The sequence below is a fragment of the Stegastes partitus genome, unplaced genomic scaffold, assembly GCF_000690725.1.
Source record: "Stegastes partitus isolate 25-593 unplaced genomic scaffold, Stegastes_partitus-1.0.2 Scaffold1324, whole genome shotgun sequence".
NCBI classification, from domain to species: domain Eukaryota; kingdom Metazoa; phylum Chordata; class Actinopteri; family Pomacentridae; genus Stegastes; species Stegastes partitus.
The window spans coordinates 53,395-67,190 of NW_007579055.1; the positions used below are offsets into that span (position 1 = coordinate 53,395).

General features: G+C 37.9%; 3 protein-coding genes across 3 annotated transcripts in view; 2 read left to right on the forward strand and 1 right to left on the reverse strand.

Annotated features, from left to right (window-relative positions):
• LOC103369745 (GTPase IMAP family member 8-like) overlaps positions 1-13,796 on the forward strand; it is a 72,052-nt gene that overhangs the window by 26,542 nt on the left and 31,714 nt on the right. Inside the window, exon 3 of the mRNA XM_008298539.1 lies at positions 9,429-9,472. Within this exon, the coding sequence (XP_008296761.1) occupies positions 9,429-9,472 (44 nt within the window). The remainder of the gene's footprint in view (positions 1-9,428; positions 9,473-13,796) is intronic.
• LOC103369737 (GTPase IMAP family member 7-like) lies at positions 5,589-6,681 on the reverse strand. Its single transcript, XM_008298528.1, has 2 exons — positions 6,646-6,681; positions 5,589-6,498 (listed from the first exon to the last, which is right to left on the reverse strand). Exons 1-2 carry the CDS (start codon positions 6,671-6,673, stop codon positions 5,744-5,746), a joined length of 783 nt encoding a protein of 260 aa, XP_008296750.1. The 5' UTR covers positions 6,674-6,681; the 3' UTR covers positions 5,589-5,743.
• LOC103369736 (GTPase IMAP family member 8-like) lies at positions 10,556-11,354 on the forward strand. Its single transcript, XM_008298527.1, has one exon. It carries the CDS (start codon positions 10,566-10,568, stop codon positions 11,187-11,189), a length of 624 nt encoding a protein of 207 aa, XP_008296749.1. The 5' UTR covers positions 10,556-10,565; the 3' UTR covers positions 11,190-11,354.

Here is a 13,796-nt window from a genome sequence, read left to right on the forward strand (position 1 = left end):
ACTCTCACCCAACCGGTCGAGGCAGATGGCCGTCCCGCCCTGAGCCTGGTTCTGTCGGAGGTTTTTTTTCCCCTGTGGGGGTTTTCGGTTCCTTCCCACTGTTGTGGACTGCTTGCGGACTGCTGAAGCTTATAGGGAATCCAGATGTTTTGGATTGTTGAGTGTTTCTGTCTCTGCCTTTGTGAAGCGCTATGAGATGACTGTTGTTGTAAATATGCGATATACAAATAAAATTGAATTGAAAATTGAATTGAATTAATGTATGTAACAATTACATTTTAAATTTTTTTTTAAAAAGATCTTTCATTGTCTAGAACTTGTTCTGACCAACCACCATCACACATGCTGATATGAGCCTGAAAGTTGACCCAGAATGCACTTTTGAAAGTATCATATGTGACACCAGACTCAAGAGGACAAATGGTTGATTTTATATGAATGACCCATATAGGATTTTATCACAAATAAAGAAACTAAAAATTAAGATCCATGTCCCCGATATGATATGAATGACAATAATCTAGATTTATAATCAATAATAGTAATGAATAAGCACATCTTAACAAAGTAGCTGATACATATATTTGTTAATCCACATGAACCACATGTAGCTGCAGGTCTTTTCTGTTCTGTGCTGCCCCTTGGCCAGGTCCTTATTGTAAATGAGAATTTGTTCTCAATTAATCCACCTGGTTAAATAAAGGAAATAATAATAAAAAGGTCACAATTATACAAAACTAAACATAAAAAATATTTTAATGTGAAATACTTGGTCATAAAAATGAAAAGTTATTTTCATAAAAGTTTGACATCAGATTTAGCAGGTTCAACAAATTGTACCATAAAAACTAAAATACTTGTAGATACAAAGATCCAGGTAGAGCAGAGTTGGTGTCTTGGAAAATATTTGATACATGAAACTAAACTTTTAAACAAATTAGAGATGGTTGAAAAATTTGTTGTTTTCTTTTTGAAATAATGATTTTGGATTAAGTCAATCTATGTTTTTTGTTTTTTCTTAGGATTCTTTTTTGGAATTTTTCTTTAATCGTTGACAGTTAATGAAACATCAAGGTGTTGTGTCATCATGAAGTGGACCACATATACAGAGATTAAAGTTATCTGGAGCAGACAGATGATTTCATTTTAATAAGATATGTACCTGACACAGATTCAAAAACATAAAACTGGATATTGGATTTTAAAAGGGCCAAACTCCACTGGTCTGCTACAGTTTAAGGTCACACATTAGTCAAATATGTGTGAAAATTGCAAGTCACTCTGAGGTGTTTTCACTCTGCCGTCATGTCAACTGTACAGGTCAAGCGTCGCAAATATTTTGATACCTGGAATACCTTTCTGGTCTCCTGAAAAACGATGAAGATTACCAGTACTTTGTTTCAGATTGTAATCATTAAGCCAGACTGTGCTGTTGCTGGCATCACCTGCAAAAGTGATGCCAGCAACAATGCAGCCTGGCTTATTGATTACAATCAGTTAAAACCACTGAGAACACAAAGATGATGGAACTAAAACAGCAGCAAAGACAATCAACAGTAAAATGTAAATCCCAGACAGGTTTACTTCTGTAGCTCAACACAGAACACTGATGGAAATAGTTGTAGCCAGAAAAATGATTAAAAGAACATGGAGACAAACATGACGTTATATAAAACACATGTGCACAGGATTTTAAAAGAATGGGAGTGCAAACTTTTTAGGTTTAATGGAAATCAGATGTACTTGTGTGAGCAAGACTTCACTGGTAAATTTATTCTCATGATCATGGTGGAAACTGTTTGGTGGGATCTAAATAAATTCAATGCTTTATGCTTTATTAGGAATAAACATGGTTAAAAGTCACAAACTAGAATCCTCCTCCAGATAGTACACACATTCACTCTGTTTCACCAGGCTACAAAGTGGGGTTTTAAACATTTCTGAGGCATATTTACAGAACCATTTTGAAACTCAGTTGCTCTGTTCTACTTGGATCAGACTGTCGACCAATATGTTGAGCTTTTGTGGTGCAACTTGTGATTATTGCTGAATCAGTTATAAATGTTCAAAGAAAATAACTTTTTTTCCACTCTTGCAATCAAGTATTCTGTATTTTTAGTTTCGTATTTTTGTGACCTGCAGCTACATTTGGTTCAGAAAATATCCCTAGTTGACTTCTGTATCATCAGTTTCTTTGTTAATATGACCTTGTTAAGATGGAACTTTTCATGAAGCTTCTTTTTTTCATATTTCAACTCCCCCATAATCAGAGATTATTTGATCTACTGTCCAATATTACAGATTCTGAATCTGTGACATGATGAGAAATAACAGTGGAAATTTCAGGTTTTTATTTTTAATAGTTCCTCAGATGTTCAAACAACAGAAAAAACCTGCTGAAAGTGGGTCAATGGGAATGTTTTAGAAGAAATTATCTCAGAAAGTACTTGATACATCAATCTATAATATCACAGACACCATTTTAAATACCCATTGATTATATATATGTTAAATAAAAATATAATAATAAATAACCCCACAAATCATTCCATCTTTAACTTGAACATCAGAGCTTCACTGGTGGCTGAACACAAGTAACTGTCCTTTACTCAATGCTCACATTCTGAGGCAGCATCTGTGCAGCCTTCCCTCACTGTTCATGCAGACGTTGTACCTGGTAATGAGCTGAAACTGTTTCTGTTTGTTGTTGACAGATTTCATTTTCAAGTCAGAGCAGGTTCATCCTGTGAACATGGAGTGACCATCAGTGTACAATTGACATGAAGGAGTTTGAAGGACGTCTGTGAACAGCCTGGAGACGATGCTGTTAAGATATCAGTCACACAGACTGTCCAGCTAGAGCACCTCGTATTTACTGCTTATGTTGGTACACATGAACATTCTTCATGTTATACTCATATTATACATCATATCTGTCTCATGTGTTACTGGCAGAGTCAGTCTGTGTTTGTACTGATTAGTCAAGCAGGAAATAAAATCTTATTCTGAAAAATGTTGATAACTCTGAGGTGTGTTCACATTCCTGTCATGTCAAGAAAACAGATCAAAGATTCAAAAAAGATTCAAAAGATTCAAAGAGCTTTATTGTCATTTCAACCACATACAGATGTACACTACACAGTAAAATGAGAAGCGTTTTCCAGATCCAGAGCTAAGGTAATAGTGCAAAGAATGCAGTTTAACAGATGTGATAAATAAACGTAAAATAAGACAAAAAATATAATAAAATAAAATAAAAATAGGATAGGGTAAAAAATATAAGTACAGATATGGAAACAGTAGTGCAATTTAAAAAGGTAGTGCAACAGTACAATTTAAACACGGCAAACAAAACATTACAACACAACACGGACAGTACAACACAATGGAGGTAGTGTGTGTGTGTGTGTGTTCATGTGTTAGTCCAGTCCTTGAATGTTTAACAGTCTTATGGCTTGAGGGATGAAGCTGTTGCACAGTCAGGCCGTGCGGGCCCGCATGCTTCTGAACCTTCTGCCGGACGGCAGGAGTGTAAAAGGTTTGTGTGAAGGGTGTGTGGGGTCCTTCACAATGCTGGTGGCTTTTCGGGTGCAGCGTGTGGTGTAGATGTCCTTGATGGAGGGGAGAGACACTCCAATGATTTTTTCTGTTCTCACCACCCTCTGGAGGACCTTGTGGTCTGAGACAGTGCAGTTTCCAAACCAGGTAGTGATGCAGCTGCTCAGGATGCTCTCAATAGTCCCTCTGTAGAATACTGTCAGTGTGGGAGGTGGGCTTTCCTCAGCCTCCACAGGAAGTAGAGGTGCTGCTGGGCTTTCTTTGCTATGGAGCTGGTGTGGAGGGACCAAGTGAGGGATTCCGCCAGGTGGACACCAAGGAATTTGGTGCTCTGCACGATCTCCACAGTGGAGCCATCGATGGTCAGTGGAGCATGCTCCCTTAATCAACATAACAATAGATGGAATAGTTTCCTGCTCTCCTGAAAATGATCAAGATAATAAATGTTTCTCTGCAGATTGTCATCATCAAACAACAAACAATCGTCTGGTCACCTTCACTGAATTATCAGATGAAAGACTTTCTGGTACAACCACAGTCTGACCTTGTGACCCCTAAACTTAACTCTACTTTCAGAGGTTTTCCACTCAAGAACAAGCTGCACTGCTCCAGACCCACTCATCTAAATCGCCAATGAAGAAATCCTGGTCCAACCCTGTCCAGCTTTCCTTCCCCACAGTGACAGATGTGCTTCATGCAGCTGTCTTGGGGTCTCAGGAGCTGTAACAAGTCTCTGTTCAATCTGCTGCCTCGTCCACCCAGCTGGCTCTTCTGTAATGGCTTCCTTGGATTAAAATGCTGCCCTGCAAACACTAAATAAAATCTGATTTCAATTTCATATGAACATATGTCTGAAACAACACTGGCAGTCATTTTGTGTGTTTATTCATCAACACCATGAAGAGAAACAAATCAAATTTAAACACAACAGCTCATAGTCGACCAGCCAAACCCCAGAAAAGTCCTCCTTTTTCAGGATTTTTCCAGTTTATGAAGGTGAAAATGATCAATATGAAGTTCATGTAAAGGTTCAGAAAGATGTTTATGAAATTAAATTGTTTCACTAATTGCAAGGGAAGGGTTATGATTGTAAAGTATTAAAATGTACAACTAAACAAGAATGTGGATAATTGCAGAGACCAGAATCACATCACATTCACAGCTGATCAATGCTTCATCTCATTTTATATACAACAACTGAGGGCTGTCCTACGAAGCAAGTTTGACATATTCAGGCTTTCTTTGTGTCAGTCGGCTCGACAAAATCTAAAGTCAGAGATAACGGGTATCACGAAGGTGTTATCAACTTTCTTTGTCAAATACATGTCTGGTTCCCATGGCAATACGATATTTCCAATGTGTGATACTGTAACTCCACGGCTTCATTCAGTGATATTAGTAACGCACAACTCAGCATATTAGCAGAACACATTTCCTCAGCTGAGAATCTGTGTCGCTCAAAAATGATAGTTAGGACACTATTTGGTTAAGCGGAGACGCTTCTTACAGCCAAATTAAATCCGAAACTCTAAACATAACCTTGCTTCGTAGAACAGACCTATGGTCAGTAAAAGATGTATGTCTTGATGGTGCAAAAATGAAAACACCACCATGTTTGCAACACAAATCAAAACACGTTTAAAACATATTTTTTGTATTTTTGTGAAGTGTAATAAATTGTGTGCATAATTATTACATGGCCTGTGTGAAACAGAAAACTCAGACCTTAAGTTACCAAGCATGCCTCAGCTTTATTAAAGGAGAAAAAAGAACATTTTGGACACGTACAGACTCCAAAAAACAACAGTTTCTGATGATTTTTGTTGTGTTTGACTTTAGAAAAAGCTTGAAGATCAAGATTCAGGGTGGCATCCACCCACACCCTGTTCTTCACTCTATGAAAACTGAATCTGCCATTAGGCACTGACACCAAAAGAAAAAAAGAAGAAAAAAAAAAAACAATTACAACAACAGAATTTTAATGCTTTAACTCTTTACCTCACACAATCTCAAAATTATGTCTATAGATTGTAAACGACATAAATGATTTAATAATTATCATAAAACATATCTTATTGATTGAGAAGTGATAATGATGTTTGTGTCTGAATCCACTGTGACTGTACTAAAGAAATTAAGATTATTTACATCAGATTAAGGCCACATCATGGAGTTATATGAAGGATCATGGGTTCTTGTCATCATCATCCAATGACACAGCAGCCAGTATGGCTTGAAACAGGAGTATCCTTTCCAGCAGCTCAGCCATGAAGGATAAGTTGTGAAACAGTGGCTCTGCTGTGTCTTTGTCTTCACTCTGCTGCAGAATCTTCTTGGCCTCTTCAAACATTTTGTCGCTGTAGTACGATCCTCCGTTTGCTGCCACCATCTCGTCAATCTTCTGGATCAGCTCCACCACTTGAGTTCTGTCCTTGTTCATGTTGTTGAAGACGTGACACCTGTTGCCACACCTGTTCAGCACCTCTCTGAGTTTCTCATGGCCGGTTCGCAGATATTCATGTATGCTTATGCCCTGCTGACTCAGCTTGTCGCCATGAGTGAACAAGACGATCATGTAGTTCGATGCCTTCGGTCCAAACATCTTCTCCAGGGCCTGAACACAGTTTTGTTCTTCTTTGGTGAACCTGCCGATCTGAAGGACCAGCAGGAAGACGTGAGGGCCTGGAGAGGTCATCTGGATGCATTTTGCGATCTCTTTCTTTATGTGTTCTGCACTTTTAGACGTATCCAGAATTCCAGGAGTGTCGACCACATGGATCTTTCTGGAACATTCAACTCTTTCTATCTCACAGGTCTCCGTCACCGACTCTGCACTCACATCAGACTTAAAAATTTCTTGATTTTTTCCCAAGATGGTGTTACCAACGGCACTCTTCCCAACACCAGTTTTCCCAATCAGCACAATCCTCAGAGGACGACCTGCAGAAAGACACACACTCTGTTTAGACCTGATGAAGTTCTTGGATGGAAATAAAATCAATCATAAAGTCTGGTGTGATAGTTACTGAATGCTGACTATAAGAGTATAAAGAGAACAGAGAGTCTACATAAAAGATCCTGCCTCACCATCGGGGATTGAGGGTTTGTTTCCCATCTCTGCTCTTGATTTCTGGAGAATGAACAGAAGCACAGCTCTCCACTGTTTTGGCATGAAGCAGTTTTCAGCGCTCCACCCACAGGGTGGATCCAATCTCTCAGAGTATTTCAGTCAGAGTCCGTCTGATCAAAGCTGATTCAGAGACTCTTGTGACACCTGCACACTGTTTGTTGGTCTTCAGGCAGCTGACGAGATGAGTTCTACCAAACCTTCACGTAAGTGACTCTGATTTACTGAGTTTTTTCCTCCTTACCAAGGCCTGCTACATCTATGATCTACTACAGCACTAAACATTCTGTAAAGATGACAGACTGTGTTTAATATTGAAAAATCACAAATTAAAATTCTTCTTGAAATCTTGTGTTGGGACTTTCTTAGCCTTGGGTTCAGGACTCCAGGAGAAGTTAGTCAGAAACAGATTAGTCACAACATTAGTTTTGATATTCAACCTTAATATTAATATTTAGGAGGAAACTGTATTTTTGTGCAACTTCTTTTTTGAGTGTGATCAAGTTTTTCATGTTATAAGTATTCTAAGTGCTTTGTTTAGTAATATTGTGACATGCAGCTACATCAATGTGTTCGTTACTCTGTGTTCTTGATTAACTCAACCTGCCTCACCTAGAACCTCTTCTCAGCCGTTTAATATCGCTCAGCACACGAAACACGTTACACACATATAGTTGGTAACAAAAACACTGTACATTTTTATATACATCAGCTGAACTATGGAAAATCAGTTAATATATTAAATGTGTTTGAACCATGTTATTGGCGACATCCAGACAGTAGCACGCTGTCACTGCAGGCAGCCAGCGTAGGTAGCGAGGGATTGCGCAATCAAAGTGAGGCTGAGCTCGCTGCTGTCTCACCGGCTTCTCTTCCAAGCATTTGAATGGGATTTTTCAATTTAAAAATCGTCAAAATTGGTGAGGCTAAATGAAAAAAAAAAAACTTCATACTACAAATCACTGGATAAATATAATCAGTTAAGTTATTTTATCAGGCCTCCCCTGACCGCACGTCACTGATACAGAGTGGACATGTGTTCATGGTTATCTATCTATAAACTAGACTGAGACCTGTGCATTAGAATTAAAAAACAAAAGGTGATCAGTGGCAGGGGACATTGCAACCACATTTTATAGAATACTAAAAGTTATATAACACTATTGTTTCAACAGAAAATCCTGAGAAGTTCACCATCGCTCTGATTGGGGAGAACCCTGAGTTTAACAACAAGATTCGACGTCTCATCCTCAGTAATGACAGTGGTTTTGTCACAAGACAAAATAACTTTGTTGTTCTAGAGAGCCGCTCATTCAGAATCATCAGTAATCGTGATTTCTTTGATGAGGACTGTCTGTATCCAGACCAGCAGGTGATTGACTTCATGGCACATTTTTATTCTGGCCTTCATCTGTTCATACTGGCAATAGATTCAGAAAATGTTCAGGTGGAAAAAATTGGTTCTCAAATTGGTAAACTTCAAGATATCTTTGGACAAACTATCACAAAACACTTAGTTGTCATGTTTGATAAGTATATGAGCAACACGTCACTCGATCAGCTGAAGGAAACGTTCAACATCAAGCTGGGAACCCTCAGTGAAGATCTGGTCCATGACTGTATGAAGTGGTGTAAAACCCGTCCGGTATTCCAGTATGACAACAGAGACTACAGTGAAGGAGTCGTAAAAAGAAGGAGAGAAGATTTGAAAAGGACAAGGTAAAGACATCAACATTTATTATGTGTAATTGATGTGGACAGTAAGTCTCATGTTATGAAGCTTGTGTTCCTCTGAGTATTTTCTAACGGTGGGTTTCTGTGGAGTTGTGTCAGGAAAGGATGTAGTTCTTCTAGTATTTCTGACACAACTTATGGGTCGATGGTCACTGATACCCAGAGGAACAACAACAATGGGAGACTAATTGAGGGGGTTGTTATAATGTAATCTATTGTTGTAGAAAAGAGCAAATGTCTTTGAGTTCATCAGATCTGTTAGGTCCCCATATTAAATAATTCAGAAGATGCACAAGTTGACCACAAGCTCTCCTCCAAAACCTCAGTGATCCAGACTGAACAGGTATTTTCTCCAACACGTACTTCCAGAGCAACATGGGCAAATTTCTGAAGAGGGTTCATTTGTTGATATTAATACACCACATCCTGTTCTTTCCTTACATAGATACATGAGTTATATCCAGTCATAGGTTTGTCTTCATCATTGCATATTGCAATTGTCTGTGTCATGAGAGGATGAACATTTCAGGTGTAGTGTTTTGTTTTGTTGTGTTTTTTTGGTTTTTTTTTTATATTTTTTCAGCCTTTTTGCCTTTATTATAGTGGACAGAGGAGAGGGAGACAGGAAACGTGGGGAGAAGAGTCGAGGGCGGACATGCAGCAAATCAACCACTGGCCGGACTCAAACCGTGGAGGCTGCGTCGGGGACTTTCAGCCCCTGTATGGGGGTCGCCCACCCAACCCGCCGAGCTACCAGATGTCCTCTTTCAGGTGTAGTTTTGTCCTAATAACAATCCAGTCAATAATCAATACAGCAATAGATACCAGTTTAGTTTACTGCAAAATAAAGCAGTACCATGATTTATCTTTCCAGAAATTTCCTTTTGCTGAGAAAATCCACTGAAAACACGAGCTAGCTCCAAAAGAGGGCAGGATTTACACTGTCAACAGATGCATATGTGATATTTTGTTAGGTATAAATTTGTTGTAATCTATATTATGATTATTGTTTCAGAAACGAACACCCTCCTCCGTATAACCATGAGAGATCAGGTGAGTCTATGTTCTACACATATGTTGGGTAGAAAGTATTTTTAATATTATCATCAGGGAATATATTTTGTGATATAATAATAAAAGGAATTAAAACTACATCAAAAAATTACACTTCGGCACTAATTTAATCCACATAATGTTTGGGCTCAACAAATAAATTTAACACAACAGTTTGCATCAGTCTTTTTGCATTATGACAGTTTCTAATGAAATTCAGTTTAATTAAGAAAAAATGTTAAGTTAGAGGTATAAGCTTTTCTGCTACAATACAAATGGTTTTTAATTGACTGACTTAAACGTCTAAAGTTAAGATAGTGGAGAAGAGACATGTCTGTGTAGGTTCACAGTAATCCAAGTCACAGTAATTGTAAATACTTTAGTAGAAGTTAACTGGACCTCTTTGGTTAACTGTGACATAAAATGTCACAAGTATTGGATCATTGTTGTTGTTTTTATGAACAATAACTCATGTTGTAGTTATATTTGCTGATACCTGTGTCATTTACATTTCAATCCTGCAGGTCCTCACGCTGCTTCATCATGTGAGTAACACCTAAAATGTTTCATCATTTTGTACTTGTTTTGTAGAACGTCACTATTGTGTTATTCATGATGCACAATGACAGTAACTCCTCACATTTAGGCTTAACTCAGACTGCCAGACATTGCTGCTTAAAATACATTCTCTCTAAAATTTTCAAAGGTCTGCATACTTCAGTGTTTGTCCTCTGTAATGCACAGATGTGTGTTTTTGTTGTAAAATATGTGCATGTTGCACTTCTCCTCAGGTCCAGCAAACTTGCAAAGTACCAGCAATGCACATGCAGAAACAGAACCTGAACAAACTGTTGATATGCTTCAGAAGATAAAACACATATAACCAATTCTAAAAAGATAGAAACTATGATTATGTTAATTTTGCAGTATCCCTTTGCTAATTAAGAAATTCAGAGGTAAAATAAAGTAATATATCTAAGAGTTTCATAATTGCTTTCAAAGCTGATGCCACCTTCAGAAACTGTTGGTAACTGTTGATGAAATAACTGGAAATTATGACAAACTGCTTCTTTCAGATGAGAGCAACGGTTTAATGTCAGGAGATGCCTTCAACATTGTTCTGCTGGGACTGACTGGGACTGGAAAGAGTGCATCTGGAAACACCATCCTGACTGCTATGGACCCCCATCTGGAACCAAAGCAGCTTTTTGAATCCCAGCCGAGCTCCACACCAGTCACCACCAAGTGTCAGTCCCAAATGATACGTAGTCTTTATGGCAGGCGGGTTATAGTGGTCGACACCCCAGATTTCTTGAATGATGAAATAAATGATCAGAGAGAAGTAGAGGAGTGTAAGAAGTACTGTCAGCCAGGGCACTATGTGGTGTTACTGGTGATACAGATGGGCCGGTTTACAGAAGGTGAGAAGGGAATACTAGAGAGGCTGGAGAAGAAGCTTGGCTGCAGGATCAGGGAGAACACAATCGTCCTGCTGACACATGGAGAGAATGCAAAAGACAATGTTCAGAGTTTCATTGATGAACGGTCTCACCTCAAGCACATTGTGAAAGAATGTGGAAATCGCTGCCATGTATTCAAAAACAACTCCAAGGACCGTAAACAAGTCATGGAGCTCTTGAAGAAAATTCCAGATTATGAAACAATCTTCCCAAAGTTCACAGAAAAACAATCACTCATAGACTGCCATTTGAGTTAACTTGATTCAGACTGAACATCTAAATAACAAACTGCTTCCAGCCTCCATGTACCAGTCTGTGCAATGTTTGAAGTACAAGTGTGATCTGTTGATGCTGTGTGAACCTGCAGTTAAGGTGTCGTATGTGTCAAGATCTGCTTTTATGTGCATACTTATTTGCATAATTTATGTGTTGTCCTGAAATTGTTTGAGAAATTAAAGGGATATTTTGAGATTCATAACTCAGATAAGAAGGATATTAGTTTCATCACTGTGTGTTCTGTATAGAGAAAAGTTCAAAAACACAGCTGGGCAGCAGTCCTGCTGTGTTATGTCAAATGGTTTTTTGCAATCTACTGTCCTAATTTAGAAAAATGATAAATATGCTGTTTAATTTCTGCTTTTTCTGTGATTGATGTTTTTATAAAACTGAATTAATCAATGAGCTTATAAAGGGAATACAGTGAATAATAAAACTAAACTTACTGCACGACTCTGCGAAGTATTGATCAACTGTGATAATTCATCATTCCATTACTTTTCTACTGTTTCACTTTTTACACATAATGTCTGAGTAAATATTTTAACGCAATGGTTTTAAATATACTGTTGACTTGTTTAATTTTGTAGTTAAAACAAAATAAAGACATTTTGTGAAATTCTAACCTTTAGCATTTAAAGACAAACTGTGAGACTTCCATACTTTAAATCTTAACCTTCATTTAATCATGGGGGCATTTTTAGGTTTTTCATAGATTTCCTTTTTCTCATTTTGGCTGTGCTAATGCATATGGAATAAAATGTGGTAAAGATCTGTCCCTGCTCCCATCTAAAATACACTGTGTACAGAAAAAACAATGTCTGTACTTAAAACAAGTAAAACTGCTGTTTTTGATCCTCATATTATTCTTCTTTTGAAGCATTCCCCATCGTTTAAGTTATAAACAGTTGTTTACGTGGCCTAAAAATTAAGACGTGAGATTCTGTAATGTTATCCTGTTCAGAGAAATAATGCATCAGTATCAATGTTGTTTCTAGCCACTGACACATCAGAGTGTGATAATATATAGTACTGAGCATATAAAACATGATTTAAATCATTCAGTCACACAGTCGCATACTGACACACTAGGACCCCGTTTTGCAGGAAGACGTGCTTACATGTACACACTAGTTTTGGGACACCCACTATTTGGGGACCCCCTTCATAGACAGCAGCGGCCCTCAGCATACGAGGACGAAGTCAGAAAACACTCATACACACCCCGTTTTAAGCATTTAACCAGGAGAGATGAGGGGAAATAAGCAGTATTGAGTCTTAATTTAAGTTTTTACAGTTCTGCATAGAATTGTTAAAGCAAAACAAATAGAGGATATGTACAATAAAGGAAAGTAACAAACTTTTCCTGGAAGCTGTATAGGTGATGATTGCATAGTTAAATCATGTAGCCAATTGTAAATCACACAGTAATATTAACAACAAAGTGTAAAATAAAATAAACAATATAAACAATTACTCTGTCTGGATAAACACCTGAGGAAACAAGACTCAGGCTGACAGTCAGAGGTAAAGTGTGAAAATTAAAGAAAGTGATGGATGACAAATTTTAGCCATGAGCAAAAGCCAAATAATACAAAAAGAAGAATCTAACTAATTTAAAAGATTGATAAATACAAAATAGATAAGATGAATAACAGGTTCCAAAACTGATTTACCAAATAATAATAATTATTAAAGGGAAGCAACAACAGTGTATAATTAAGAGGGATCACCAAACCTCCTGACTGGTTAATTAATAAAGCTGACAATATATTTCTTGCACATGACCACTGATGTGATGTGTGTGGAGTCTTATTTTTGAATTAAAGTGTTGTGTTGTGAAAGCTCTGATAAATGACACAAACATACTAAAAGCAGTTTCATACCATGGCCACAGGAAAGTGTTGAGTGCTGTTGTATTAACACTGTATACTATATGAGCTTCACAGTCTGTTTGCTGCCCCCAAGTGGACAAATTAGTTCTTACAAGTATTAAATCTGCCGGGTCAACAAGGTGAACATGAAGACCTGTAAATACGATGTTTCCATTTAAAAATAATCAATTGATGTGATCTTTTCCCATTTTTTTCTACTGTTGAAACCTTCATATGATCACTTAAGGATGGAAGAACCTTGACCCTGTTGCATCTGGAAGACATTTGACTTGGTTCAAAATTAAACTCATTCTCAATTCAAGCAATACTTCCACTGCTCGTAGGTAAAAGTATTGATTCCACACTGTTAAATAACACAGTAGGTGACATCAGAAACTTCTGCATTTAAAATATTGTGTCGGTAAATTAATATAACCAGGAGAATTTACTCCAAGTATCATAGATAAAATGATTCATGTTGAAAAATGGGGCTGCAGGGCAGCTCAGTGGTTAGCATCGTTGCCTCACAGCGAGAAGGTCGCCTGTTCGCGTCCCGGTGAGGACACCTGGGATCTTTCTGCGTGGAGTCTCCATGTTCTCCCCGTGCAGCGTGGGTTCTTTCCGGGTTCTCCGGCTTCCTCCCACAGTCCAGAAACATGTTGAGGTTAATTGGTGATTCTAAATTGTCCGTAGGTGTGAATGTGTCATGCCCTC